The sequence below is a fragment of the Zootoca vivipara genome, chromosome 13 (assembly GCF_965207765.1).
Source record: "Zootoca vivipara chromosome 13, rZooViv2.hap1.1, whole genome shotgun sequence".
NCBI classification, from domain to species: domain Eukaryota; kingdom Metazoa; phylum Chordata; class Lepidosauria; order Squamata; family Lacertidae; genus Zootoca; species Zootoca vivipara.
Genome location: NC_142596.1, coordinates 44,874,277 through 44,899,892, shown reverse-complemented (window position 1 = coordinate 44,899,892; position 25,616 = coordinate 44,874,277). Strand labels below are relative to the sequence as shown.

General features: G+C 46.6%; 2 protein-coding genes across 3 annotated transcripts in view; both read left to right on the top strand.

Moving 5' to 3' along the window:
• Nucleotides 1–3,313: 3,313 nt before the first annotated feature.
• On the top strand, nucleotides 3,314–19,322 carry PTX4 (pentraxin 4). Its single transcript, XM_035131095.3, has 4 exons — nucleotides 3,314–3,678; nucleotides 4,572–4,742; nucleotides 13,172–13,985; nucleotides 15,133–19,322. Exons 2-4 carry the CDS (start codon nucleotides 4,587–4,589, stop codon nucleotides 15,771–15,773), a joined length of 1,611 nt encoding a protein of 536 aa, XP_034986986.2. The 5' UTR covers nucleotides 3,314–3,678; nucleotides 4,572–4,586; the 3' UTR covers nucleotides 15,774–19,322.
• Nucleotides 19,323–23,065: 3,743 nt separating this feature from the next.
• CLCN7 (Cl-/H+ antiporter 7) overlaps nucleotides 23,066–25,616 on the top strand; it is a 36,001-nt gene continuing 33,450 nt past the window's right edge. For both annotated transcript variants that reach the window (XM_088657073.1, XM_035131096.3), the window contains exon 1: nucleotides 23,066–23,268. In XM_088657073.1, coding sequence (XP_088513199.1) covers nucleotides 23,149–23,268 — 120 coding nt within the window. In that variant the 5' untranslated portion in view covers nucleotides 23,066–23,148. The remainder of the gene's footprint in view (nucleotides 23,269–25,616) is intronic.

The window sequence follows — 25,616 nt, the reverse complement described above, 5'->3', positions numbered from 1 at the left end:
GACGACCCTCTTTGGCTGACGTATCACTTACGCACGGGCGCCTCTTTGTCGCCGAGAGTGCAGCGCCCAACCTGTACACAAATTGGAGGGGCGTGGTCGAAATCCCGGAACCAACGGCGGGCACTTCCGCTTCCCCTCGGCGGCCATCTTTGACCGACGCGGCTCACCCGTGTCTTGAGCATAGATAGGAGGAAGTCCATAGAGCGTTAAGTTCCTTTGTCCGGGAGGTCAGATTTCAGGTTTCTTTTTCCGCGCCATATTTGAAGTGGGCGCCCTAACTTCAGCGTAGAGGAAGCTTGCGATTGGACATCATCTGGGTGGGCGTGTGTCTTACGCAACGCAGCGCCATAGGCACCCGCTTTTGCTCATTTTCTCGGGGGCGGGGGAGTATAATGATTTACGACAGCCCTGAAGTGTAGTCTGGTATGAACCCAGGGGAAGTTACCTCTCACCTTTCCGTCTCATTCCCACAACAATCCTTTGAGATGGTTTAGGTTGAAAGATTGACCCTGCAGGGGACATTGAGGCTGAGTGGAGATTCGAACCCAGGTCTCCCTGGCAAGTACTGGCAAGTATGGCAACCTAACTATGCTTGTGAAACATGGACCACTTAGAAACACCATCTCCAACTCCTTGAAAGATTCCATCAACGGTGTCTCCAAAAAAATTTACACATCACTTGGGAAGACAGGTGAACTAATATCAGTGTACTGGAAGAAGCAAAGATCACCAGTGTTGAAGCAATGATTATTCAACATCAAATTCGTTGGACTGGTCATGTTGTGCGGATGCCTGATTATCATCTTCCAAAGCAACTACTCTACTCCAAACTTAAAATTTGTAACCGTAATGCTGGTGGCTTAACAAAAGAGGCTCAAAGACTCTCTCAAGGCAAATCTAAAAAAATGTAGTATAAACACTGACAACTGGGAAACACTGGCCTGCAAGCGTTCCAATTGGAGAACAGCATTTACCAAAGGTGTCATGGGCTTTGAAGACACTCGATCTCAGGACGCAAGGGAGAAACGTGCTAAGAGGAAGGCACGCTTGGCAAATCCAAACCGTCATCAGCTCCCACCCGGAAACCAATGTCCCCACTGTGGAAGGACGTGTGGATCCAGAATTGGCCTCCACAGTCACTTACGGACCCATTGTTAAAACCGTGTTTATGGAAGACAATCTTACTCGGCTACGAGTAATTGCCAAAGAAGAAGATTGGCAAGTCATATTAGCCCTATACTGTATTGATGGGGCCTCAAGCTCAGAGTGGCTTCTGACAACCTTCCAGTGTAGTCCAGTGTTGCTTTCCTCATGTTGCAAGGAAATGAAGGGATGAAGCTAAGACTGTGGACTACAACAACCCTGCAGTGCAGCCCACTATTACCCCCATTATCATCCCTTGTATGCAGGTGGTGAGCAGAGGGTGAGAGAGAGAGGGGATTATGACAGCCCTGCAGTGCAGTCTTACCGATCTCCATGTCACCATCTGGGACAGGGGTTAGAACAGGGGTCCCCAGACTTTCCGCGCAGTGGGCCGGTGCCCGCCGTGCTCACTGCGCGGCGGGCCGGAGGGCAGGGGAGTGCGCGCGCAGCGGGCCGGAGGGCGGGGGAGTGCGCGCCCGTGCGCATGCGCACACGCACACGGGCGGGAAAAAAATCGCCGAAAATCGCTTGTGCGCATGCGTATGGGCCTCCCCCGACCCAGAAGTGCATCGGAAATGACCTCTTCTGGGTCGGGAGAGGCCCATACGCATGCGCAAAAAGGATTTTCGGCGATTTTTTGCCGATTTTTCTTATCGTCGCCGCGCCACGCGCCGTAAGAGCGGGTGGCGGCAGCGGGCGGCGGGGGTCGTCGCGGGCCGGATTGGGAGGCCGATTGGGCCGCATCCGGCCCGGGGGCCGTAGTTTGGGGACCCCTGGGTTAGAACAATCCCAGTGATCCCTAGGCATCGCGCGTGGGCTGAGGCTCACAAACCAGTGTCTTGCCTCTGGCTCCAGCAAAAATAAATCCAATTAAATGGTCGTCTCCTCAAACTCCACACTGAAGTTGATGCAGCTGAATGCTTTTGCTGCCCTCTTCTTTCATGCAGACACCTTGTGCTTTTACTTCTGTAGCAGTGTGAAGAGGACAGCGCAAATTAAGCACAAGAGGAAACTAGGAGGCATTGTGTCATCCCTGGAGTCCCTAACCTTTTCAGACCTGGGGGCACATTTGGAAATCTAAAAATCTGCTGCAGGTACCACAAAATGCCCGTTTTACAGAAGAAAAACTGGTGATGCGCAGGACTCCCCAAACCCAAGAAAAATATACCAAAACAAAGATTGCAGGGGGTTGGACTAGATGACCCTTGTGGTCTCTTCCAACTCTACAATCCTATGATTCTATTACATCTTCCAGGTCATGTGGCCAGCATGACAAAGCCGCTTCTGGCGAACCAGAGCAGCACACGGAAACGCCCTTTACCTTCCCGCTGTAGCGGTCCCTATTTATCTACTTGCACTTTGATGTGCTTTCGAACTGCTAGGTTGGCAGGAGCTGGGACCGAGCAACAGGAGCTCACCCCGTCGCAGGGATTCGAACCACCAACCTTCTGATCGGCAAGCTCTAGGCTCAGTGGTTTAACCCACAGCACCACCCTGAACCCCAATATTTCTGCAGCACCAGCAGTCGTGAAGTGAAGAGGGCCACATGTCTATGGCCTCAGAGCACCTTTTATTCTCTTTGTAACCCCTGGATAAACACAAGGTATTGAACCAAGTTTCAGATAGCAAAGGATTGCAACATTCTGAACTGTGCAAAAATGCCAACTCTGCCCAATTTTGCTACCTGTGGACCAGGTGAGCAGGTTGCTGAAAGCTGGTCCTCATTCCTTGTTCTCAAAGCCATGCATTCCCATTTTCCATCCAAGGGCCATGTTGCCAAGTGGGCAGACTTCTGGGGGCCACGTTCCACTGGTGCGGGGAGGCAACAGAGGTAACCCTTATCTTTGCACAGGAGGCTAAATCATCAGCATTTATTAAATTTGTATACCGCCCTTCAGCCGTAGAGTCCAACCACACAAAAATCGGAGGTTTCTTAACCTCCACTTTTCCATCCAGTTCAAGGATACATTCCAGCAAGGCCAAAAAAGGCAACCTCGAGTAAATTGTGGGGCGGGGCCTTGTAGGGGGACGGGGCCTATAGATAGTCCCAAAGGCTGTATGGGGAGGCCTGATAAGCCACATTTAGCCCCCAGACCTGAGATTCCCCCTCCCCTGGATTAGCCTCTTTGGCAAGGCAAGCATCTCTTTCAGATGACCTGTTTAATGATTTGTTTTTGGGGAGATTAGATGACGCTGCATCAAGCAGCTGTTTCCCACTTTCCTGAGTGGGGGAAATCCACTTTAGGGGTGAGTGGGGGGAGTTAGTTTTGCAAGAGTTCTGAATCAGCCTTATTGGCACAGCCTGAATTTACTGAATACAGTGTTGGTTGTCAAACCTTCGACTCCTGGAACCGCTTGAAAACCAAAACTCTTGCTTCTGATTGGCTGCAAGAGCTTCCTGCACTCAAGCGGAAGCTGCGGAAGCCGTGTAGGACATTCAGCTTCCCAAAAAGTTCACAAACTGGAACACTTACTTCTGGGTTTGCAACGTTCGGGAGCCTATTTGTCCAGGAGCCAAGCTTTTCGAGAATCAAGGTACCACTGTAAAAGCATACCTTCCAAGTGCCCCGGAACAAACAGGACACCCCATTCTTCCCCGCACGAGATCTCGGTAGCTATTTTGGGTGCTGTGCTCTCGCACTGTGCAATTGCCCTGAAAAAGTCCCGGGGGGAGGGGTTGAGATATCACACAGCCCCCCCCCCAAGTGCATGTTTCTGGGTGCTGTGTGAGATTTTTTCCCGAGAAAGGGTGAGAGCAAGGCGCAGGTCACATGACACACCCAGGAGCCCATCCCGGAAGACACATATCCTTGATTTACTTCCGAAAAAGTTGGTAATATATATGTGTGTGGGACGTGTGTGTGTGTGTGAGAGAGAGAGAGAGAGAGAAAGAGAGAGAGAATATAAAGAGTGAGCCCACAAGGAGAAGGGGGTGACAAAGGATGAGATGGTTGGACAGGGTTCTCAAAGCTACTACGGTATCATGTGTTTGACCAAACTGCGGGAGGCAGTGGAAGACAGGCGTGCCTGGCGTGCTCTGGTCCATGGGGTCACAAAGAGTCGGACACGACTAAACGACTAAACAACATATGAATGAAAAAATCAGCCAACTTAATGACCAGGCTTCTCCTGATTTCCAGGTCCTGGAAGGAACTCCAAAAACCAAGCCAGGTTCTCCCTCCCCCAAGTAATGTTTCTAGGCGGCTGCCAAGCTCTGAAACTAAACTTGGCTTCTTGGGAATGCCAGAGAAGTCTGTGGAACTCATCTATTCTGAGAACAAACTAGGGTCTCTTTTTAGCTTGGTGGGAGGACCTTGGGCTTCTAGAAGCAAAGGAAGGGATCGCAGCAGCCACTTTCCGAATAGCATAGTGTTAAGAGAGAGGCTCTTCTACAGAGACTGAACCCTGTTTTCTGCGTTCCCACCTAGAGCATCACCCCAAAGATGTGCGTGGCTCTCGGGATGCTGGGAACACGGAAAATGTTGTCCATCTTCATGATCCTTGCCGCTGTCTGTCTTCAGGGCACCTTGGTCCAGCAGCCTGGGACAGCGGAGCGAAGGAAGCTATTCTTCGAAAGGTTTAGACGATTGGAAGAGCAGGTGAGCCTGGCATGGACTGTCATTATCCTAACTTCACCAAATAATGTTCTTGATAGTGGATCCCTCCGTCTGACCAATGTCAATCTGTATCTATTATTCTGGACTCTGGAATGTGTTGACCAGGGGTCCCCAAACTAAGGCCCGGGGGCCGGATGCGGCCCAATCACCTTATAAATCCGGCTCGCAGACGGTCCGGGAATCAGCATGTTTTTACATGAGTAGAATGTGTCCTTTTATTTAAAATGGATCTCTGGGCTATTTGTGGGGCCTGCCTGGTGTTTTTACATGAGTAGAATGTGTCCTTTTATTTAAAATGCATCTCTGGGTTATTTGTGGGGCATAGGAATTCGTACATTTTTTTCCCTTCAAAATATAGTCCGGCCCCCCACAAGGTCTGAGGGACAGTGGACCGGCCCCCTGCTGAAAAAGTTTGCTGACCCCTGGTGTTGACAGTCTAACCTGGGGTGGAAGCAACCTGTTAAACTCATTCGCAAGCTAAAATCCAAATCCGATCATTCAAAATTCCACAAATACTTAATTTGGTCAAGACTTCAAATTAAACCGCGAGAGTTTGCCCCTTACTTATGTACAAGGTTTTGTTACCCATGTTCCCATCTCGTCATAACATTTATTCTAGCTCAGTAATACTAAAATGGTTGAATTGCACGACGTTTCGAAAAACCAGCTTCTTAATTATTGGTGTTCATGCCTTTTGGACATGTAGGTCGTGTATCGAGTATTTTTCCCCCCCATACCAAGTTTGTTTGCTTTTCAAAATTAAGGTGCTAGATTTCTTACCAGCCCTTCACAGTAAGTTCCCAGGGCAGGAGACAACAATATAATATATAGTTACAAAAACAGATAAAACAATTACAATAATATATAGAAAAACAACTAGTGAAATCATTCCAGCCAGAACAGAACAGTAAGTTCTGTGTGTGTTGCACAGAATGAAGACAAGCTACCAAGGTCTTTGTTCATCATCAAAGGCTGGAAATTAATTTTCCCCATTTTATACCTTTGATTTGAAATTAGCATTATTCCTGGCACTAGAAGATATTGCTCTAATAAAATATCCAGGTTATCTTTGAGGTGCTCTTTTGTTCTGCCAGAATGTCTTCTTGTTGGGCTTGTTGGGCCTTTTCACCTGTTAATTTCTCAAGAGAGCCGATCGTACAAGGGGACTTTGTAGTTGGATTTCTAGCTAATATTTGTTTGGGTTTCTCCAGTATCCTTCAGCAGGCAACACCACGCAGTTTGCATTTAAAAGAAGATCTAAAACAATAACCGCCTAAGAAAGTAACAGTGCAGGATTTACGCAAAGCATAGTGGCACATGAGCTATGCCTGCACTATATGAGCTTATTATATAACCTCTGCCATTTACATCCACCTTTGTCCAGCTGCCATTTTCTTGCATTTGCAAAATGATGTATTGCATAAATAAATTACAAAACCTGTTATGTCCAACTGACCTGCTGGAGTTAACAGAACAACTGCACTATTATGCACCTGCCCATGCTGATAAGAAAAAGTAGTAGTCCTTGAGGCAGGATTCAATTCAGCTTGCATTAATTACATGTGACCTTACCTAATTCACTGAAATCACACAGCCATACTTTGAAATTCTTCAAATTTTGCATTGCACTTCTCCAGCCAATTAGTGTGTCCAAAAATGCACATGCAACTGTACAATGTATAATAAAGACACGTGTTAGTGAAAATTACATTAAAAATACATTATTGCTTTGCAAAGATGTGCATATTGGACAAAGCTGCAGGCAAAAATGTGTCTATTACAAATAAAATCCGGATGAATTTTCATTAGGACTTGTAATCTTTGTTATATGTGAAGAGGTTTACTTAAAACTGGGAAGATGAGAAACCAGAATTGACAGATTCACTCATCCCTGCTCAGAATGCTCCTTGCAAGCTACTAAAGAACCATATCAAATACATTTAAAGCACATTTAATGCATATTACCCCCCCTTGCAACAATCCTGGGAGCTATAGTATCCCTCTCACAGAGCTATAATTCCCAGCACCATTAACAAACTACAGTTCCCAGGATCCTGGGGGTGGGGAGCTATGTGCTTTAAAAGTGTGTTGGATGTGCTTTAAAAGTATGGTGTGGATCTGTCTCAAATGAGAAAAGGATATGTTTAGCCTGGAAAAGAGGAGACTGAGACAACTGCCTTCAAATATCTCAGGGGCCGTCACGTGGGAGATGTAGCAAGCTTGTTTTCTCCTGCCCTGGCAGGTAGGACTTGAACCAGTGGCTTCAAGTTACAAGAGAGGAGATTCCGACTCAATATCAGGAACGAACTCCCTCAGAAGGTGGTGGACTCTCCTTCCTTGGAGGTTTTTAAGCAGAGGTTGGATGGCCATCTGTCAGGGATGCTTTAGCTGAGATTCCTGCATGGAAGGAGGTTCCGGTTTCCGCCTGCAGGAATGGCGGACCTGTTTTCCATCTCTCTGACCTTCGTAAGGAATTTGGCGGTTGCTAGGGGAGTAAATGGCAACCCCCTACCCTCTCCGGGGGTTACGGAGAGGGGCCGCTGGCCCGCGATGCCCCCAGACCCACTCCGACTGTTTTTGGAGTGGGGGGAGCTTGGGCTGAGCACTTACGAGGGCCAGGACTCCCGGACGCTAATCTGCATGGCGGGGATTTCCATGGTTAAAGAAGATAATTAGGCTTAAATCTATGGACATACTTCAGAAGGAGGGGAAGAAGCGCTGTTTACTGCTGAGAAATTTATGCTGCTGAGGGAGAGGAGTCAAAGACTGTACTGCATCTGGAAGAAGGATTGATGGGGACGGAGCGATAAGGGAAGTGAGTTTTTATTTTTTCTTCATATATGTTGCCTCGTACCTTCCCGGACGCGATGTCCTGGCTTGTTTGGAGTGAAAGAGAAGCAAAAGACTGTGTGAGTTGAACTTTATAACTGTTGTTACTGAGCATATTTTTTAAAGATGTGGAGTTGCCGATGAGAAAAGCCCCCCCCTAGTCGGACGGAAGGAGTTCTGGACGCGTTCGGAGGATTTATGAGCTGTGACGCACTTTAAATTGGAGCAGCGACCTGAAGCTAAGTTCAGCTATAGGGCAAGGAGATCCATTAATTTACCAAGAGTTTATGGTTTGATGTTTGGGTCTCCTGCCTGGAAAAGCTGTAAATTCTATAAAGATCGTAAATCTTCATGGCTATGAGAGAAAACGAAAGTGATTTGAGCTTTTTAAGATGGCGCTGCTTCGAGCTGCTTCGACGCAACAGGGAGCTCCACTAAGAAGATTTATGGGGAGGCTGGACTGATTAACTCACACAGGAGAAAGAACATCTGTGAAACTTTGTTTGATATTTATCTCAGCAGCTGGGAAACAATCGGATGAAAGTGGAAAACATCTATGTGACTGTAAGGGGAAGATCTGGATTATTATGAACTTGGAGGACGATTTGAACTTTAGAAAAAAGACGGCAGTGGACGGTTGCGAGGAATTCCCAATTTCTTGAAGCATGGGAACCCAAATAAAAAATTCTTTAGATGATTTGGCATAACATTCGGTCTGATTGATATATATATGTGTATAATTTGAAATATTGAATGTGATATAATTGGTTTTAATTGGAAAATTAATAAAAATATTTAAAAAAAAAAGAGATTCCTGCATGGAAGGGGGTTGGACTAGATGACCCTTGAGGTCCCTTCCAACTCTACAACTCTATGATTCTGGGATGAAGACTGGGAGAACACCCTTGGGAGTCTTTTCCCACATGGGGCCAGGGTCCTAAATACAGTGATACCTTGGTTCCCAAATGGCTTAGTTGTCAAACAAATCAGCTCCTGAACACCGCAAACCCGGAAGCAAGTGTTCCGGTATGCAAATGTTTTTCAGAAGCTGAACGTCCGACGCAGCTTCCGATTGAGTGCAGGAAGCTCCTGCAGCCTATCGGAAGCCGCACCTTGGTTTTCGAACGGTTTTGGGAGCCGAACGGATTCCCGGAATGGATTAAGTTCGAGAACTAAGGTACCACTGTATCACAAAACCATTTGAACCGAGATGAAATAATAATAATAATAATAATAATAATAATAATAATAAATTTTGTTGGCCAAGTACATTTTCCAACATACTTGGAATTTGTTTCGGCTACATTGCAATGTAAACATACACACACTGTTCCACTCACAATACAAATAAGCAAAGAAACCCACCCATAATTGACCTCCCCTTCAGCTACACATCTACAAATTTAACAATTTAATGGCACAAGGGGGAAAAACTGTTCCTGTGCCTGGCCGATTTTGTATACGAAGACCTGTAGCGACGTCCAGATGGGAGTAAATCTAGCAGACGATGACCGGGGTGTAAAGGATCAGCTGCAATTCTCTCTGCTCTTTTCTTAACTCTGGTAGCATAGATTGTCTCTGTTGTAGGCAAGCTAGCACCAATTACCCTTTCTGCAATTCTTACAGCTCGTTGGAGCCTTTTCTTGTCTGTCTTGAAGGCTGTACCGTACCAAGCAGTAATAGAATTACAGAGAACAGTTTCAATGATGCTTCTGTAAAATTGGATCAACACTTCCTGGGGCAATTTAAATTTCCTTAGTTGACGCAGAAAATACAACCTTTGGTGGACCTTTTTATTTTTTTATCTTTTTTATTTTTTAAAAAAGAAAAATATCTTTTATTTCAAAAATTTAAAAAAAATACATCGAATCTTCACATACACAAACAAAATATAAAATACAAAGCAAAACAAAACCAAAATCATACATGCCAAAACAATGTCTCAAAATGTATTCTAATTCCACTAATAAACAATGCTTCCAACCCTTTCCATTATATCTGGTTCTTTTTCTTGTTGTTTCTCACAGGTTTATTTACATCGGTTTAAACTCTTTGTCTTTTCCACTGTTTTTTCCACTGTTTTTTTCTTTTTTATATTTTACAGATATCGTTCTAATTCTGCCAATAAAATATTGTTATTGTTATATGTTTTTAAATATTCCCTAAAGATTATCCATTCTTTTGATATTTTTTAGTTACCTATGTCCCGCACCCAGCCCATTAATTTTGCTAATTGTAAATATTCAATCAATAAGGTTTGCCACTCTACGATGGTTGGGGGTAATTCATCTTTCCATTTCCTTGCAATCAGTGGTGGACCTTTTTAATAATACTATTGGTGTTGCTTGACCAATTTAACTTTTGAGAAATTATAGAGCCCAGGAACTTAAAGGACTCTACTACTACAACCATGTTAAATGAAAACCGTTATGGTTCAGCCGGGGGGGGGGGAGCTTTCTGACTAGCACCAGTACCAGTAAAGACAAGGGCCAGGAGTCCAAATGGGGAGTGGCGCGGTGGATGTTATGGTGTGAGTTGTCTGCCCAGCAACCAGCTATAACAGGCGCTGATAAATAAAGCAATTGATTCTCGAGAGGCACCCTTTCCAGGACTAGCAGGGACGGCTCAAGGAAGAGTCCCGATTTAGAGTAATGAAAGGGAGCGTCGTGGGTTGTTGGGTTGTTGTTCTATCTTCAGATGGGGCAAACAACCACCCTTGCAGGCCCTCTGGCGCTACTGAGATAATAGCGATAACACGCAGCTGTGGTCGAAGCAGGAGGCATCTGTTTGCGATCCTTGCCTCTCTGTGATGCTCAATAGAATGCACCCGCCCAAAATAGTGGAATCAGCAGCTGGCGGCAAAGAAGTCTGGGTGCCGCTCCAGTCGCCGTGATTCATTAGGCTTGGGGTCATGTTTCCCTTTAAAAGTTAGTGGGAGTAGCTGCTGTTGCGATATCTATCCAGCCTTTGGGAGCCCTGCTAGGATTAGCCCATACATAGCCTCTTGCCAGCAACCACAAGCGTGTGTTAGATTGCGCTTTATTATTAATGATAATAAACTGAGGCAGTGTACACGCCATCCATTGAAGCACGTGGTTGCTCATAAAGAATCTGGGGGGCCTTAGTTTGTCAGCGGTGCTTCGAATTGTAGCTCTGTGAGGGAGTAAACTGCATTTTCTGGGGGAAGCTAAGTGCTTAAGTGGATGGCCTAGAGTAGAATAATAATAATAATAATAATAATAATAATAATAATAATAAGTGCTTTTTTTTCTTAAAAATGTTTAGCAGTACTCTCATTTTGACTCAAGAAAACCACCATGTTATAGTTCAAATTGGGGAAAATAAATACAGTAAATGGACAAAAGTACAAAGATTCACAAAATGTTTAGGGGTATGTATACCCCTGCATACCCCCAGAAAAAAGCACTTATTATTATTATTATTATTATTATTATTATTATTATTATTATTATTACTATGGCAGTCTGTCTACAATTCACAGGCAGCCCTGTACAGAGAAGCCTTTTAAAGTGCAATGTTTTATTATGTTTTTATATATTTTGGAAGGTGCCCAGAGTGGCTGGGGAAACTCAGTCAGATAGGTGGGGTACAAATAAAAGAATTATATTTCTATTGCTATTGTTTTTACTAGAATGGGAGCCAATGAACAAGAGCTACCTTTTCACCTAGTTTGTTTTCCCCACAGCAATATTTCATGGATAAGGTGAAATTCTTGGGGGCAGGCAGGGGAGAATTGCAGTGGCCAGCCACATCCCCGCCAACAATGCTCAGATGAAAATAGAGCCATTTCTCACTCCCCCCCCAATTGACCCACCTCAAACCCTCCCCCCCCATTTTTGTCCCCGCTCCCCTGCAGAGCATTTCCTGTCATAAGAAGGGCAAGTGCCATCACCACAATGGGGCATGGCACAAACTCCCTCCGCTGTCCTGAGAAAACCATTTAACCCCCCTTTTTTAATCATTTGGTCGATTTGCAGGAAGGAAAAACACACACCGACAAATAAATTTTAGAAAGGGACAAGATTAGACGCGGTGCCGGATTTATGTACAGTCATACCTCGGTTTAAGTACGCTTTGGTTTGAGTGCTTTCAGTTTAAGTACTCCGCGGACCGTCTGGAACGGATTAATCCACTTTCCATTACTTTCAATGGGGAAGTTTGTTTCAGGTTAAGTACGCTTCAGGTTAAGTACAGACTTCCGGAACCAAAGCAACTTTTGCACCACCCCCCCCAAAAAAAACCTCCAAAACCTTGGTCAGCAGCTCCCCCCAAAAACCCAACAACTCTGGGCACTTTGTGATGAATAAGGGTTTTTTGTTTTGGTTAGGTTAAATAATTAGTTTTTGGTTTATTAAATACAGTTATATATTACAATTATACATTTTTGTTATTTAAACTAGAAATATCGTGAAATTATGGGTTTTTTTCTCGAAGTGACACACCACCCGAGTTATGCTCGGTTTTTTGGCGAATTTTGACACACCAAGCTCAAAAGGTTGCCCATCACTGGTATAAGCTAAACAAGCTATAGGTTAGGGCACCACTCTCTTGGGGGGCGCCCCAACAAAATTAAAGGAAAAAACCCTGGATGTACATTTCCAAAACCTATTGATTTCCAGAGATGTACAACAGAGGGTTGGGGGGACCTTTGGCCCTCCAGATGTTGCTGGACTACAACTCCCATCGCCCCTGACCATTGGTCATGCTGGCCAGAGGCTGATGGTGAGTCAGAGCTCAGCCGCACCTCCAGGGCACCAGGATTCCAATCCCTGGCCTATCAGGAACTGCTATGAGCAGCTATGAGCAACTTTGAGGAACAGCTGCTTCCCCAAGGGAGCTTGTCAACTAGGAAATAATAAACGTGAAGGATCAGAAATAGCAAAATAAGCCCGTTAATAAGTCTAAGTCACCCGTGAATGGTTTCCAGTTAACACTATAAATAACGGCAGCCCTTACTGTAGAGATATAAATAGAGTTGGGTGAATTCATGGGCTCCAAGGAGTCCAGTGGAACAATGTAATCCTGCCGCCAGATCCACAGATCTCGCTCAACCCGTTTCACAAGTGCACATCAGATTGTCATGCTCCTGGGAGTGACTTCGGTAAGTCTGCTCTGCCCAGCTCCATGCCTTTTAATGACATTTCGGAGCTACTTCTGGGTTCGGCGCCATGCACATGTGCACGATTGTGCATCATTCGGATGCGCCTAAACTGGGAGCGGCCCGTACTTGGCTGGACAACTGCACTGCAAAATTTGCAATGGGGAGAATTTTGAAGGAGGGCTGCGTTTCGGCTTGCAGCTTGCTTCCGAAATCGCAGATTTAAGTTGGCTTGCCTTTCAATGCAAGCGGAATCAAATTTCTCCCCTGTTCCTACCTGGAGATAGTTCTGGGAGCCAGATAGAAAGGACTTAAGGGCCACCTTTCGCTCTCTGCCCCTTCCCTCAACCCTTTGCTGATGCAAGTCTGTATCTGCAGTGTGCCTCACCTCCCCAACATTTCTAGGAGCCCTCCAGAAACCTAACTGGGTTTTTCTCCATTCCCCCCTCACCCTGTTTTCCAGTTCCGGCGGTTCCAGGAGGTCACCCTGACGCGCCTTCAGGAGATTGCTGGGAATTACAACGTCTCCTACAACATTGACGCCAAGTTCGAGCAGCTGCTGAGCAAGCACCAGGGCCTGGAGTCCGCTGCCAACGAGAGCCACGCAGCCATGCAGGAGGAGCTGAGCCACTTGAAGGCTCTGGTGAAGAAGCTGCAGAACAAGAGCAAGAAGCAAGACTCGAAGCTCGGGGCCCTGGAAGAAGCCTTGCGCGAGAGGGACCACGAGAAGGTGGCAGAGCTGCAACAGGAGAGAAGACTCCTGGCCAACTTAACTCAAGAAGTTGAGAGCCATCGAGAGGACACCCAGGCCGTGCACGCTGGCCAAAGGATTCTCCAGAAAGCCCTGGAGAGTCTTCAGGATGCCCTGAAAAGCCAGGGCAGCAAGCTAGATGAGTTGGAGCAGCAGCTCAAGAGCCCCGTGCACAATGAGGTCCTTCTGCCTAACCACCTAACTGCCACTCAGCTGCTGAACCGCGTCCCCCAAGAGCAGGAACCAGAGGCAGCCGGCGGGCAGAACCCTACCGTGAAAAAGCTCCACGGCAAGCAGCGCCAGAGGAAGAAACTGCTCCAGGAGAGCACGCGGCTTGCAGCCCTGTCTCAGGGCAGGGGGCTGCAGAGCAGATCCCCTTCGGGTCAGGAAGCTCCCCAGCAGCAGGAGGCAGAAGCGGAACGGCCTCCTCTGCCGGAGCCACAAGCGCTCAGGCAACAGGAAGCGGTCATGGACAAGGCCTCTGAAGAGCAGGAGCAGTCAGAGGCGCCTCGGAAACCAGGGACAAGTACGTGTAGACGAGCTGCCTAGGTTTATCCTCCCGGAATGGCCCAGCTAAGCTACCTAGAGGTGGTAACAGCAGCAGTGCTGTAGTCGATAGCCATTGGTAGACTTTGTGACCTGGGAGATGGGTCAGTCGGTAGAGCATGAGATTCTTAACCTCAGTGCCGTTGGGTTTGAGCCCCACGTTGGACGAAAGATTCCTGCATTGCAGGGGGTTGGACTAGTTAACCCTCAGGGTCCCTTCCAGCTCCATAGTTCGATTATTCCCTCGCCACCTTTGGTCTTTGGAACTTATCTCTCCCAGAGCATCTTCCCCGAGAGGGAACAATTTGGGTCCCATCCACATCATACATTTAAAGCATTCATTAGGACATATCCAGGCATCTGCCCACTTCATACCGTTATTAAAGCTATAGCTAATGGCTTAAAGCTATGTCTAAATGCTCCATAGATAATATAAATAATACTGGCAACAAAGGGCATCCATGATGTGTACCTCTAGAGCAGGCATCCCCAAACTGTGGCCCTCCAGATGTTTTGGCCTACAACTCCCATGATCCCTAACTAACAGGACCAGTGGTCGGGGAAGATGGGAATTGTAGTCCAAAACATCTGGAGGGCCGAAGTTTGGGGATGCCTGCTCTAGAGAGAGTATTTTTTTCTGATGAGCATCCATTGGCCGAGTTATTAGCTGAGAGGGCATGTACTTATCCTTTGTCTAACTATTGGACTACATCCGCAAAGTTCCAATATTGCTTTTAAAATTGCCATTTAATGCGGTCAAATGCTTTTTCAGTGTCCATAAAAAAAGAAATGCTCCCATTCTTTTGATTTTTTTAAAACCATGTAACTAACCTTTATTAATTTATTCACACTCTGAGCCATTCTTCTGCCTTTTGCAAAGCCTACGTAATTTTTCAACGTATTGATAACATTTCACAAATAATTGAAATTTTGGTCCTTCTCTTTATATCTTAGATGAGCAGTGCTATTGGTCTATGACGATGTTTTAAGGTCTCGGGCAGGGGCGGCTCCCAGATTTGACACATGTTAAACTTGTAGCCTTGATTGCCTCTCTCTCTCTCTCTCTCTCTCTCTCTCTCTCTCTCTCTCTCTCTCTCTCTCTCTCCCCCCCCCCTCTTTCCCCACAGTCTGCAACGTGGATTCCATGCTGTTTTTCCCTAATGCTTCCACCGAGAACTTCGCCACATTCACGCCAGGTTTCCAGGCCGGCCTGCTTGAACTGAGCCTCTGCAGCTGGGTCAGCACCAGTGCCAACTACCTGGGCACCATCCTGTCCTATGCCACGGAGGATAATGACAATAAGCTGGTACTCCACGGCCGTGATGCTGCACCCCGAAACTCCATCCACTTTGTCATTGGCGACCCTGCTTTCCGGGAGCTGCCCGTGGGACGGATCCTGGATGGCAAGTGGCACCACATCTGCGTCATCTGGTCCTCCATCCAGGGGCGATACTGGTTCTATGTGGACAGGAGGTTGGCTTCCATGGGCTCCAAGTTCCAGAAGGGCTACGAGATTCCCCCCAAAGGGTCTCTTGTATTGGGTCAGGAGCAAGACACAATGGGTGGGGGGTTCGAACCCTCGGAGTCTTTTGTGGGCTACCTGGCCGGCCTTGCCATATGGGATCGAGCGCTCTCACCCGGAGAGGTCTCGGGCATCGCCATCGGAAGAGGCCTGCCCCGTGGCACGATCTTCACCCTGGCAAACGTCTCTGCCCTCCACGGAGCGATGCAGAAGGTGAACTGCACTTGCCTCGAACACTGCCTGTAATTCTCCCCATTACATACCCACACAAGGCAACCTGAAACACAGACAGCTAGGATTAGCTCGGGAACAGGGTGGGGTTGGGGTGCCGCTTCTCCTGAAGTATAATGTGGCAAAGATATTGTTGAAGGACGCTGCGGCCACCTTGGAGGCAGATGCCTCCGCCAGCAGCAAGTTCAGAAGCCAGAAAGAAACAGATAAATGAGCTCTCAGCAAACAGCACAATGGATGGGAGCTCAGAACGCAGTTTACACCACAAAGTGTTGGGGATCGTTCTCTTGCCTGCCGTTTAGCTCTCCTGTACCTGCTGCTCTTCTGCCCTTGCAATTTCCTCTCTCCATCCCCTTTGATAGTCTCTGGTTACTTCCAGCCGACCTGGTTTGAAAGCAAACACCTGGTGCATTTAGTTTGACAAAGCATTGTCCGTCCGGATAGCAAACTCAATCTGGCAGCAGGTTAGACAAAGTCAGCTAGTTTTTCCAGCATCCTTTCTAAATGTTTTATCATGTTACATCAAGTACTCAATATACCCCAGTTTCCCAGTGCATTTGACTGTCCTTGCTACTGAAAAGTCTGATTTTTTTAAAAGTGGGTTTGTAAGAGCACCAGATCCATTTTAATTGCTGGTATGTGATTGAATCCCACCAGAAAATAGCAGCAGTCTGGATCCTAGAAGCGCCCCCAGCCCTCTGGGCCTCATCTCTGAAGACAGACTTGCTATTTCTCCCGCTCAGCCTCCTGCCGCTTCAGTCTCATTCTGGATTGATTGTAAAAATGGGCAAGCGAGTTTCGAGAACCAAACTGACATGTTGAGAGTGAAAGCTGGGTAGATCCTGTCCGGTTTTTGGCTATCTATTGCCAATGCATTTTTTGTGCAGTTGCTGAAGCTGCAACAGCAGCAACAACAATAAACCTCTAATAGCACCACTGCAGAATAGCGGGAAGCATGAGAAGTCAAGATGCAGAAAACATGACAACACTTTTAGTCAATGGGGCTTGTGCAGAGGACTTCCCGGTAGCTTGTGCATCATCTTATCTTTCTTAATTTTTAAAAAATTAATTTTCAATTACAAAAATCCAATATGTGCCACATTATATCAATACCAAATTACCATTCCAATTGAAATATCAATCAATTAAAATGCCAATTACACGTTTTAGATAGCCCCCCGCGTGCTAGATTTCAAGGTAAGATAATTTCATTTAATTCTGCTTCCAAAGTCTTATTTAATCCAATTACATTTCAATATTCATCGCAATCCCTTATACAACAACTACTGTACAATGTTTTTGCCTGTGCATCATCTTATCAATGAAGTGAGCGGTGCGTTTGGATTCCCCACCTCAGCCTAGGGCAGGGACGGAAATTGATTTTGCTTGCATTTCAATTAGAAATGCCCGATTTGAACTTCTCGAACCGATACACGAACTGAAACAGCTACCCTTCGAAATCCATGGTTGTCTGAATTTTGCGATGTGGTTCTTTAACCAAACGACGTGTCCGAAAAGGCATATACTTAAAGAGTGCATGGAGATGTATATGTAAGTGAAAATAGCATATGATGTTGCATTGCTTTGAGAGGTGGGGGAATGCTTGCCAAAATGGACATAGTAATCAGAAGAACTGCATGCAAAACTGGTGGATTTTCATGGATTCAGCAGCAAAAACCTGCACATTGTTGTGGAAATGTAGGGAACTGAATTTAAGATTGGAAAAATGGGAAACTGAAAAGGACACATTCATCCCACTGTGCCTCAACGCCTGCTTCGGTTTTCTGCCTGCACTTATCCAGGTATTAGCACTGCAAGGTGGATGACCTGAAGACCCCACAATATTTATCTCCCAATGCCACGGTGTAGTGGCGCTGGCACCTTCCTACCCTATGTAAAAAATACAATTGGCAGCCATGCCACTCCGCAGTTTCATAGGGTTGGAGGGGGGGCATGGCTTTCCTCGGCCGTATTCTGCTCAGAAACTCTGAAAGGCTGAATATTTGACTCAAAGTACACATGGTGTGAAGAAATATCAACCACCTCAGATATGCTGATGACACAACCTTGATGGCAGAAAGTGAGGAGGAATTAAAAGAACCTATTAATGAGGGTTATAGAGGAGAGCGCAAAATATGGTCTGAAGCTCAACATCAAAAAAACCAAGATCATGGCCACTGGTCCCATCACCTCCTGGCAAATAGAAGGGGAAGAAATGGAGGCAGTGATAGATTTTACTTTCTTGGGTTCCATGATCACTGCAGATGGTGACAGCAGTCAGGAAATTAAAAGATGCCTGCTTCTTGGGAGAAAAGCAATGGCAAACCTAGACAGCATCTTAAAAAGCAGAGACATCACCTTGCCTACAAAGGTCCGTATATAGTTAAAGCTATGGTTTTCCCAGTAGTGATGTATGGAAGTGAGAGCTGGACCATGAAGAAGGCTGATCGCCGAAGAATTGATGCTTTTGAATTATGGTGCTGGAGGAGACTCTTGAGAGTCCCATGGACTGCAAGAAGATCAAACCTATCCATTCTTAGGGAAATCAGCCCTGAGTGCTTACTGGAAGGACAGATCGTGAAGCTGAGGCTCCAATACTTTGGCCACCTCATGAGAAGAGAAGACTCCCTGGAAAAGACCCTGATGTTGGGAAAGATGGAGGGCACTAGGAGAAGGGGACGACAAAGGACGAGATGGTTGGGCTGTGTTCTCGAAGTCACGAACATGAGTTTGACCAAACTGCGGGAGGCAGTGGAAGACAGGAGTGCCTGGCGTGCTATGGTCCATGGGGTCACAAAGATTCGGACATGACTAAACAACAACAACACATGGTGTGCAGTGCATGGATTTTCCTTCCTGATACAGTTAGGGTTTAAAAAAACTATTATTGTTAAATGAAAAGCAGCTGTAAAGAAAGCAGGCCAAGTTGGAAGCAGAGGACCTGTGCAGCAAGTGGCTGCTTAACCCGCCTCCCGCCTCCAAATTCCCCCCTCTCCCCTTTTGCTGCAGGGGAAAATATACAGGATCCATCTCTCTCTCCCCTTATGAGCAGAAAAGCAGCTGGGGTGAGGCAGGTTTGAGCAGGGAGGAGATAGGGAGTACATAAAAGGATTAAGCCAGCCCTCCAGACACCGATTCTCCTCTTCCTATTTCAGCCTCCCATTGACTGCTTTTCATTTAAAAAAAATAGTGGAAGGAATAAGGGAACTGACCATCACATATGTAATTTCCAGCATTCTTGCTTATTGCTCCAAACACATCTGTACTAGAGAGGACGACTAAACGGAAACATCCGCTGCAAATTTAATGTAAAGTCCTGCCATGTCTACTGGAAAATCAGGACTTCATATGAGACACCGGCAAAGATAATATGGAAAGAAATACATTATAGCAATGAGCTCCCTCCAGATGGACAATTATAATCTTCTTCTCCCATGTTTCCCACTATTTTGTACTTCTCCTGTCCGGTTCCAGCCCCGCCGCTCTCTGCTTCCACAGCCCCAAGCCATGTTTAATTTTGCTATATTGTATAAAGTGAAATACATATTGGAGAGATGAGATCCACTGTATTCTCCTCTTATTATTGTTGCTCTGGCTTCTATCTGTCTGTTTTATCTAGCTGCGTTTGGAGTACTTCGCCTCCTTACCTCAAGAAGGATGCTGTAGAATTTGAAAAGCTTCAGGGTAGGAATGGAGAGACTTCCATGTGGAGAAAAACAGGGCCTGGGACTTTTTAGTTTAGAGGAAAGGTGTTGAAGAGGGGACATGAAAGAGGTGTACAGTACAAGAAAACCGCCTCTCATAATACTCAGGGGTTCTAGTTACAGGTAGGTAGCTGTGTTGGTCTGCCGTAGTTGAAGCAAAATTTAAAAAATCCTTCCAGTAGCACCTTAGAGACCAACTAAGTTTGTCCTTGGTATGAGCTTTTGTGTGCATGCACACTTCTTCAGATACTCAGGGGTGTCCAATGAAGCCGAATGTTGCAAGATTCAGGACAGATGAAAGGAAGGGCATCTTTGTAGAGCATGGGACTCTTATTCTCAGGGTCGTGGGTTTGAGCCCCACATTGGGGAGAAAGATTCCTACATTGTAGGGGGTTAGACTAGATCAGGGGTGGCCAACTCCCAAGAGACTGCAATCTACTCGCAGAGTTAAAGAACCCCTTTTTTGGGGTTCAGGCAAAGTTGTTGAGCTTTTTTATAGGGAGGAGGAAGGCCCCCAATTTTGGGGGGTGCAGGACAAAAATGTTGAGCTTTTCTAGGGGAGCAAAACTTGCTGAGCTTCTTAGGGGGGAGCCTGGGATCTACCGGTAGATCACGATCTACCTGTTGGACGTGCCTTGACTAGATGATCCCAGGGGTGGGGGGTCCCTTCCAACTCTACAATTCTATGTTTTTATGGAACTCATTCTTGCAGGAGGTAATGAGGGCCACCAACCTAGATGCCTTTAAAAATGAATTAGGCAAATTCATGGAAAATAAGGCTATTGAAGGCTCCTAGCCTCCACAGTGAGACACACGTTTCCCATCTGTTTTCTAAGTAAATATGAATTAACGACTGCCAACACAGATCCATCCACTCAGGTCAGGAGTGGGGAACCTGCTCCTCTCCAGACGTTGCTGGACTACAACTCCCATCAACCCCAACCAATGGTCGCGTTGGCTAAGGATGATGGGAGCTGGAGTCCGACATCAGGAGAGGCAGAGGTTCTGTTTTTAAAGCCACTTCTCGAGTTCTTTCCCTCCTCACCTTTGAGAATGGTGCAAGTCTGCAGAAAGCAAGAGATTGGAAGGAGAAAAATGGAAGCGAGAGGCAGGAAGATCAGGTTGGCGTCTTGGTGACTCAGGATCATTTGTCCTGCTGGCTCATGTCCGGTCACTGGACTTTCCACCCTCATCAGGTTTTCCCCAGACAGATGGGCCGGTTCAAAGGAGTTGCTGGGGAGCAGGGAGGCCTCTCGCTTCTGAACAGGGACAAGGCAGTTGGTGGTGGGAATTGATTCAGTTCACATTTAAATCTACGTATTTCATACCTTCCAAAGCAGTGCGCAAACTGAAGCACAGCACTCTTTCTTTCAAAATTTGCACCCCTCTACGAATTTTACAGCACAGCTCTCCAGCCAAAGTAAAGTGTACAGAAAACACACAATACAGTGGTACCTCATTTTATGAACACAATTGGTTCCAGAAGTCTGTACTTAACCTGAAGCGTACTAAACCTGAAGCGAACTTTCCCATTGAAAGTAATGGAAAGTGGATTAATCTGTTCCAGACAGTCCGCGGAGTACTTAAACTGAAGCGTTCATTAATCCGTTCCAGACGGGTCCGCGGAGTACTCAACCTGAAGCGTACTTAACCCGAAGCATGGGTGTAATTGGTTCCGTCTGTTCATAAACTGAAGCGTTCATAAGCTGAAGTGAACTTTCCCATTGAAAGTAATGGAAAGTGAATGAATCCGTTCCAGATGGGTCCGCGGCGTTTGTAAACCGAAAATTCGTAAACCGAGGTGTTCATAAACCGAGGTTCCACTCTATCAGGATAAAGCATGCCGAAATTAGGGAAAATAACATGCAAAAGTGTGCTTAATAATAATAATAATAATAATAATAATTTATTATTTGTACCCCGCCCATCTGGCTGGGTCTCCCCAGCCACTTTGGGCGGCTTCCAGCAAAGATTAAAATACAATAAAATGTCACAGATTAAAAACTTCCCTAAACGGCTTTGCAAAGATATGCGATCAGTGAAAAGTGCATACAAAAATGTGTTAGTTGGGAGAAATCTGTGCACGAGGACTTTGACAAATAGTAATTGCAAATGTGGAGAACTAAATTTGAGATTGGGGGGGGGGGAATGGAGAGAAGCCCATAGGAGATTGAGCCATCTTTCTGCAGCAGCAGGACAAGAGAATGGCTGGCAGATCTTGCGAGCAACAGTGAAGACATTCCGATTGTGGGTGCATGCGAACTATACGTTTAAAGCACATTCAAAGCACATTAGTTACCTCAAAGAATTCTGGACACTGTAGTTTGTGAAGGGCTGCCGGGAGTTTTCACTGAGGGGTAAACTACAGTGCCCAGAATTCATTGAGGGAGGTGGGAATGTGCTTTGAATGTGCTTTAAAACCTATGAGTGCCTTTTCAGCGCTGCCTAATTCATTTATGATTTGTAAATTAAAATGCTCTGGGGCTTACTCTGGCTGGCTGGAGCTGGAGTCACCGAGAATCTCACAAAACCCTCCCAAGAAAATCAAAGTTTTAGATGCTCCAAGCAGGCATTACTTTTGGGTGCTCCGATGAGAACTCTTAACATTTGAAACATGAGACAGATTTTGGCAACCTGGTGTTCTCCAGATGTTTGGGGGGCATCCGGTTGGCGAAGGTTGTCAAGGTATCAGCCACAACTAATCACTTCTATAATGGGATCGTGCATAATTCAGGACTAAATTCATGCAAAGTTGCCGCCTGGCTGGTTTTCCAGCATTGAAATTATCTATTTCATACCCTCCAACATTTCTCCAGTGAAAATAGGGACATCCCATTCCATAATGATAATTTTATTATTTATACCCCACACCTCTTCCTAGGTTGCCCCAGCCACTTTGGGCAGCTTCCAACATATATAAAAATATAATAAAACATAAAAACCTTCCCTATATGTACAAGATTGCCTTCACACACCTTGGAGGTTGGATAACTCCATACCCTCCAACATTTCTCCAATGAAAATAGGGACATCCTAAGGAAAAGTGGGACATTCCGGGATCAAATCAGAAACCGGGATGACTTCTATAAATCAGGGACGTCCCTGGAAAATAAGGACACTTGGAGGGTCTGCTATTTATTTATTAACTTTCCTTTCCTCCGAAGATCCGAGGGCGGTTCACAGCATTAACAAAAATGAAATTAAAACTGCCATAATTTTTTTGTTGGGAGTCAATGTCTCTCACAGGGTGCTTTTATTTATTTTCGTACCAAAAACAGAGAAAAGACGCAGGGGCTCAGGAACTGCTGCAACGATTCCCGGGCCTTGAGGAATGCGCTCTGCACATGCTCAGGATAAAAGCAAAAAATAAACCGGATCAGAAGCCGATCAGATAAAATTTTTAAAACCCTCAACGTTATGATAAGCACAAAAAGTGAAAATAAACGCAAAGGCTGTACGGTACTTATACAGACAAAGGAATGAAAACACACCCAAAAGTGCAGGGGTTGGTTGGGGAATCCTCAGGACTACAACTCCCATGATGCCGCGGGAAGGGGACTCGGGGCGGGGCTTTGGAGGCGAGTCACGTGCCCCCCGCCGGCTGCGAGGACGGGTCACATGACCGCTGGCTCGTGGTTTCTGCGCGGGGCATCCCCGGCCTCCTGTCTCCGCGGGCCGGACGGGCGATGGCGAACGTGGCCAAGATGGTGTCGTGGTCCGGCCGGGAGGGCGAGCCGGAGGGCCAAGGGGAGGCCACGCCGCTGCTCAACGGCACGGGCGGAGGGGCAGCCGCCCCGCCCCGCCAGGTGAGCGCCGAACGGGGGAGCCTCCACCAGCAGGCGAAGTCTACTTGCTGCACCCGGGCTTGCTGCCCTGGGAAGTTATTGTTGTAAAACTCCGCTCATCCGCCTGACAGCTGTGAAACTATGGCTGGAGTGGACCTCTCTAAGGGCTCGATTGGTGGGGGTGGGAGGGGCGGTGTTCCTGAGCCTGTCCAGAGTGCGTTTCTGGAATGAAGAAGGGAAAGGCTCGCCTCCAGGCCGGGGAGTTGTTTCAGCAGCTAGTGAGCCCAGGAACCCCTTCTGCAGGGAAGTCATCCCCCTCTGTGGCTGCATCTGGACTGCCCGGGGGTGTGTGTTTTCTGCCTGTCTGTGTCTGTCTGGAAGGAAGGAATTTTTTTTATTTTGTTTTGTCTGTCTGTGTCTGCCTGCCTGTGTGTGTGTGTGTGTGTGTGTGTGTGTGTGTGTGTTTGACTAGCAGCTACCCCTACTAGAGGCAGGATACTTGGTTTAAAGGGGCCTCTGGCCTGATCCAGCTAATCCCGAACACTGCTGAGGGGTGAGGTGGGGACGGAGTCTGTCTGCATTATTCCTGCATTGCAGGGGGTTGGACTAGATGACCCTTGGGGTCCCTTCCAACCGTAAAATCCTACAACACGAACAAAGGGGCTGCCCGCGTCAGCTGCGCTTTCGCCCATTCATTGTCACCTTTGCTTGGACATCCTCAGTTCCATGGCACACCTGTGAAACGCATGACATCTCGGGTGCCTTGTCATCTCATGTGAGGGGGGGGGCAGCATACAAACGTTTTGAATGCACAAATAAGTGTAAAAGCAAGTATAAAGCGTGCTCTGAGCACGTGCAAAGTGCTTTCCCCTCACGCATCAGGGGAAACGGGTGGCCACTTTGAAGGTCTTGTGTGCAGGGCTTCCTGATAAGAGGGGTTTGGTAATGAATTTGAGCGGAGTCTGCAGCCTCCACATTCAGGCACATCGGGGGTTGGCGAGTCTGGCTCCTGGAGTTGATCCCCCTGCCGGCTCGGTCTTCGTCGTGGCACAACTTGGCTCTAGCCTGACCTAGACGAGAATCGTTTCCCCAGTCACAGATTCCCCAGGTTGTTTCAGAGGTCCGTAATAAATGTACTGCTTGCTTGTCTATAGGGAAGGGGCTCTAAGCTCAATGGTTACAGCATCTGCTTTGTATGTAGAATGTCTCAGGTTCCACTCCTGGCATCCAGGTAGGGCTGGTTTTTGCCTGTTGAAAAACCCAGAGTGCCAATTGGTGCAGATAGGCAGACCCACGATCAGATTCAGTACAAAACGACGTACCGGTATGTTCTTATTTAATTTAGACCATTGTTCTGAAGCACAAAGACTAGACTGTTACTTTAAAGTTATGCCAGTGACCATCACCTGTCTGAAACTGGATGGGTCGTTGGTCTGACTACAATTATACAAGCTTCTTGTGCTCGTTTGTTTATTGCATTTAACAAGCAGCTCAAGACAACATACTTGACTTTCCCCACCTCCTCATTCATACAACCCTGTGAGCCATGGGTGTAGCCAGGATTTATGACTGGGGTTGGGGCAGGTCACCCAAATCATCCTCTTCTTGGCTGTGCCTAGCAGACTCAGAATGAAATCTCTCAACAACATTTCAGATTATTTTCTTTTGACCCCCGATTGCTCAGAAAAATCTGTCAAAATCTTTCTACCGTTTCTATTTGAGTTAAGTATTTTTATTTACTTGATGGGGGGGCAGCTCTCCTCTGTCCCCCCCTGACTACACCTATGCTGTGAGCTACATTAGGCTGACCCAGGGAGCTCTGAACGCAAGACTGCTCCTAAGATTTGAGATTAAAACTGCAGAGTGGAAGGAAAGGTGGACCTTTTTCTTCCTCCCCGCTTCCAGCTACTCTCTGGAGACTGGAGACGAGTCCCTCTTAAGAATATTAGGGGGGTGGGCAGGGGAAGGACTAGACCAGGTGAAAAATGAACATAATATTTTATCTGCAGCTCATTCATTTTCAGCTTTGTATTCTTGTTATTAAAAAGGTGCACCTAGACATTCTGTTGTTGCGCCCGTAGCCTAGGTTTAAGGTGCCATTTAGCTCCTAGCTTCCATATCTCAGTTTCCAACACTGATAGATAGAATCATAGAATCATAGAGTTGGAAGAGACCACAATGGCCATCCAGTCCAACCCCCTGCCGAGCAGGAAACACCATCAAAGCATTCTTGACATATGCCTGTCAAGCCTCTGCTTAAAGACCTCCAAAGAAGGAGACTCCACCACACTCCTTGGTAGCAAATTCCACTGCCGAACAGCTCTTACTCTCAGGAAGTTCTTCCTCATGTTTAGGTGGAATCTTCTTTC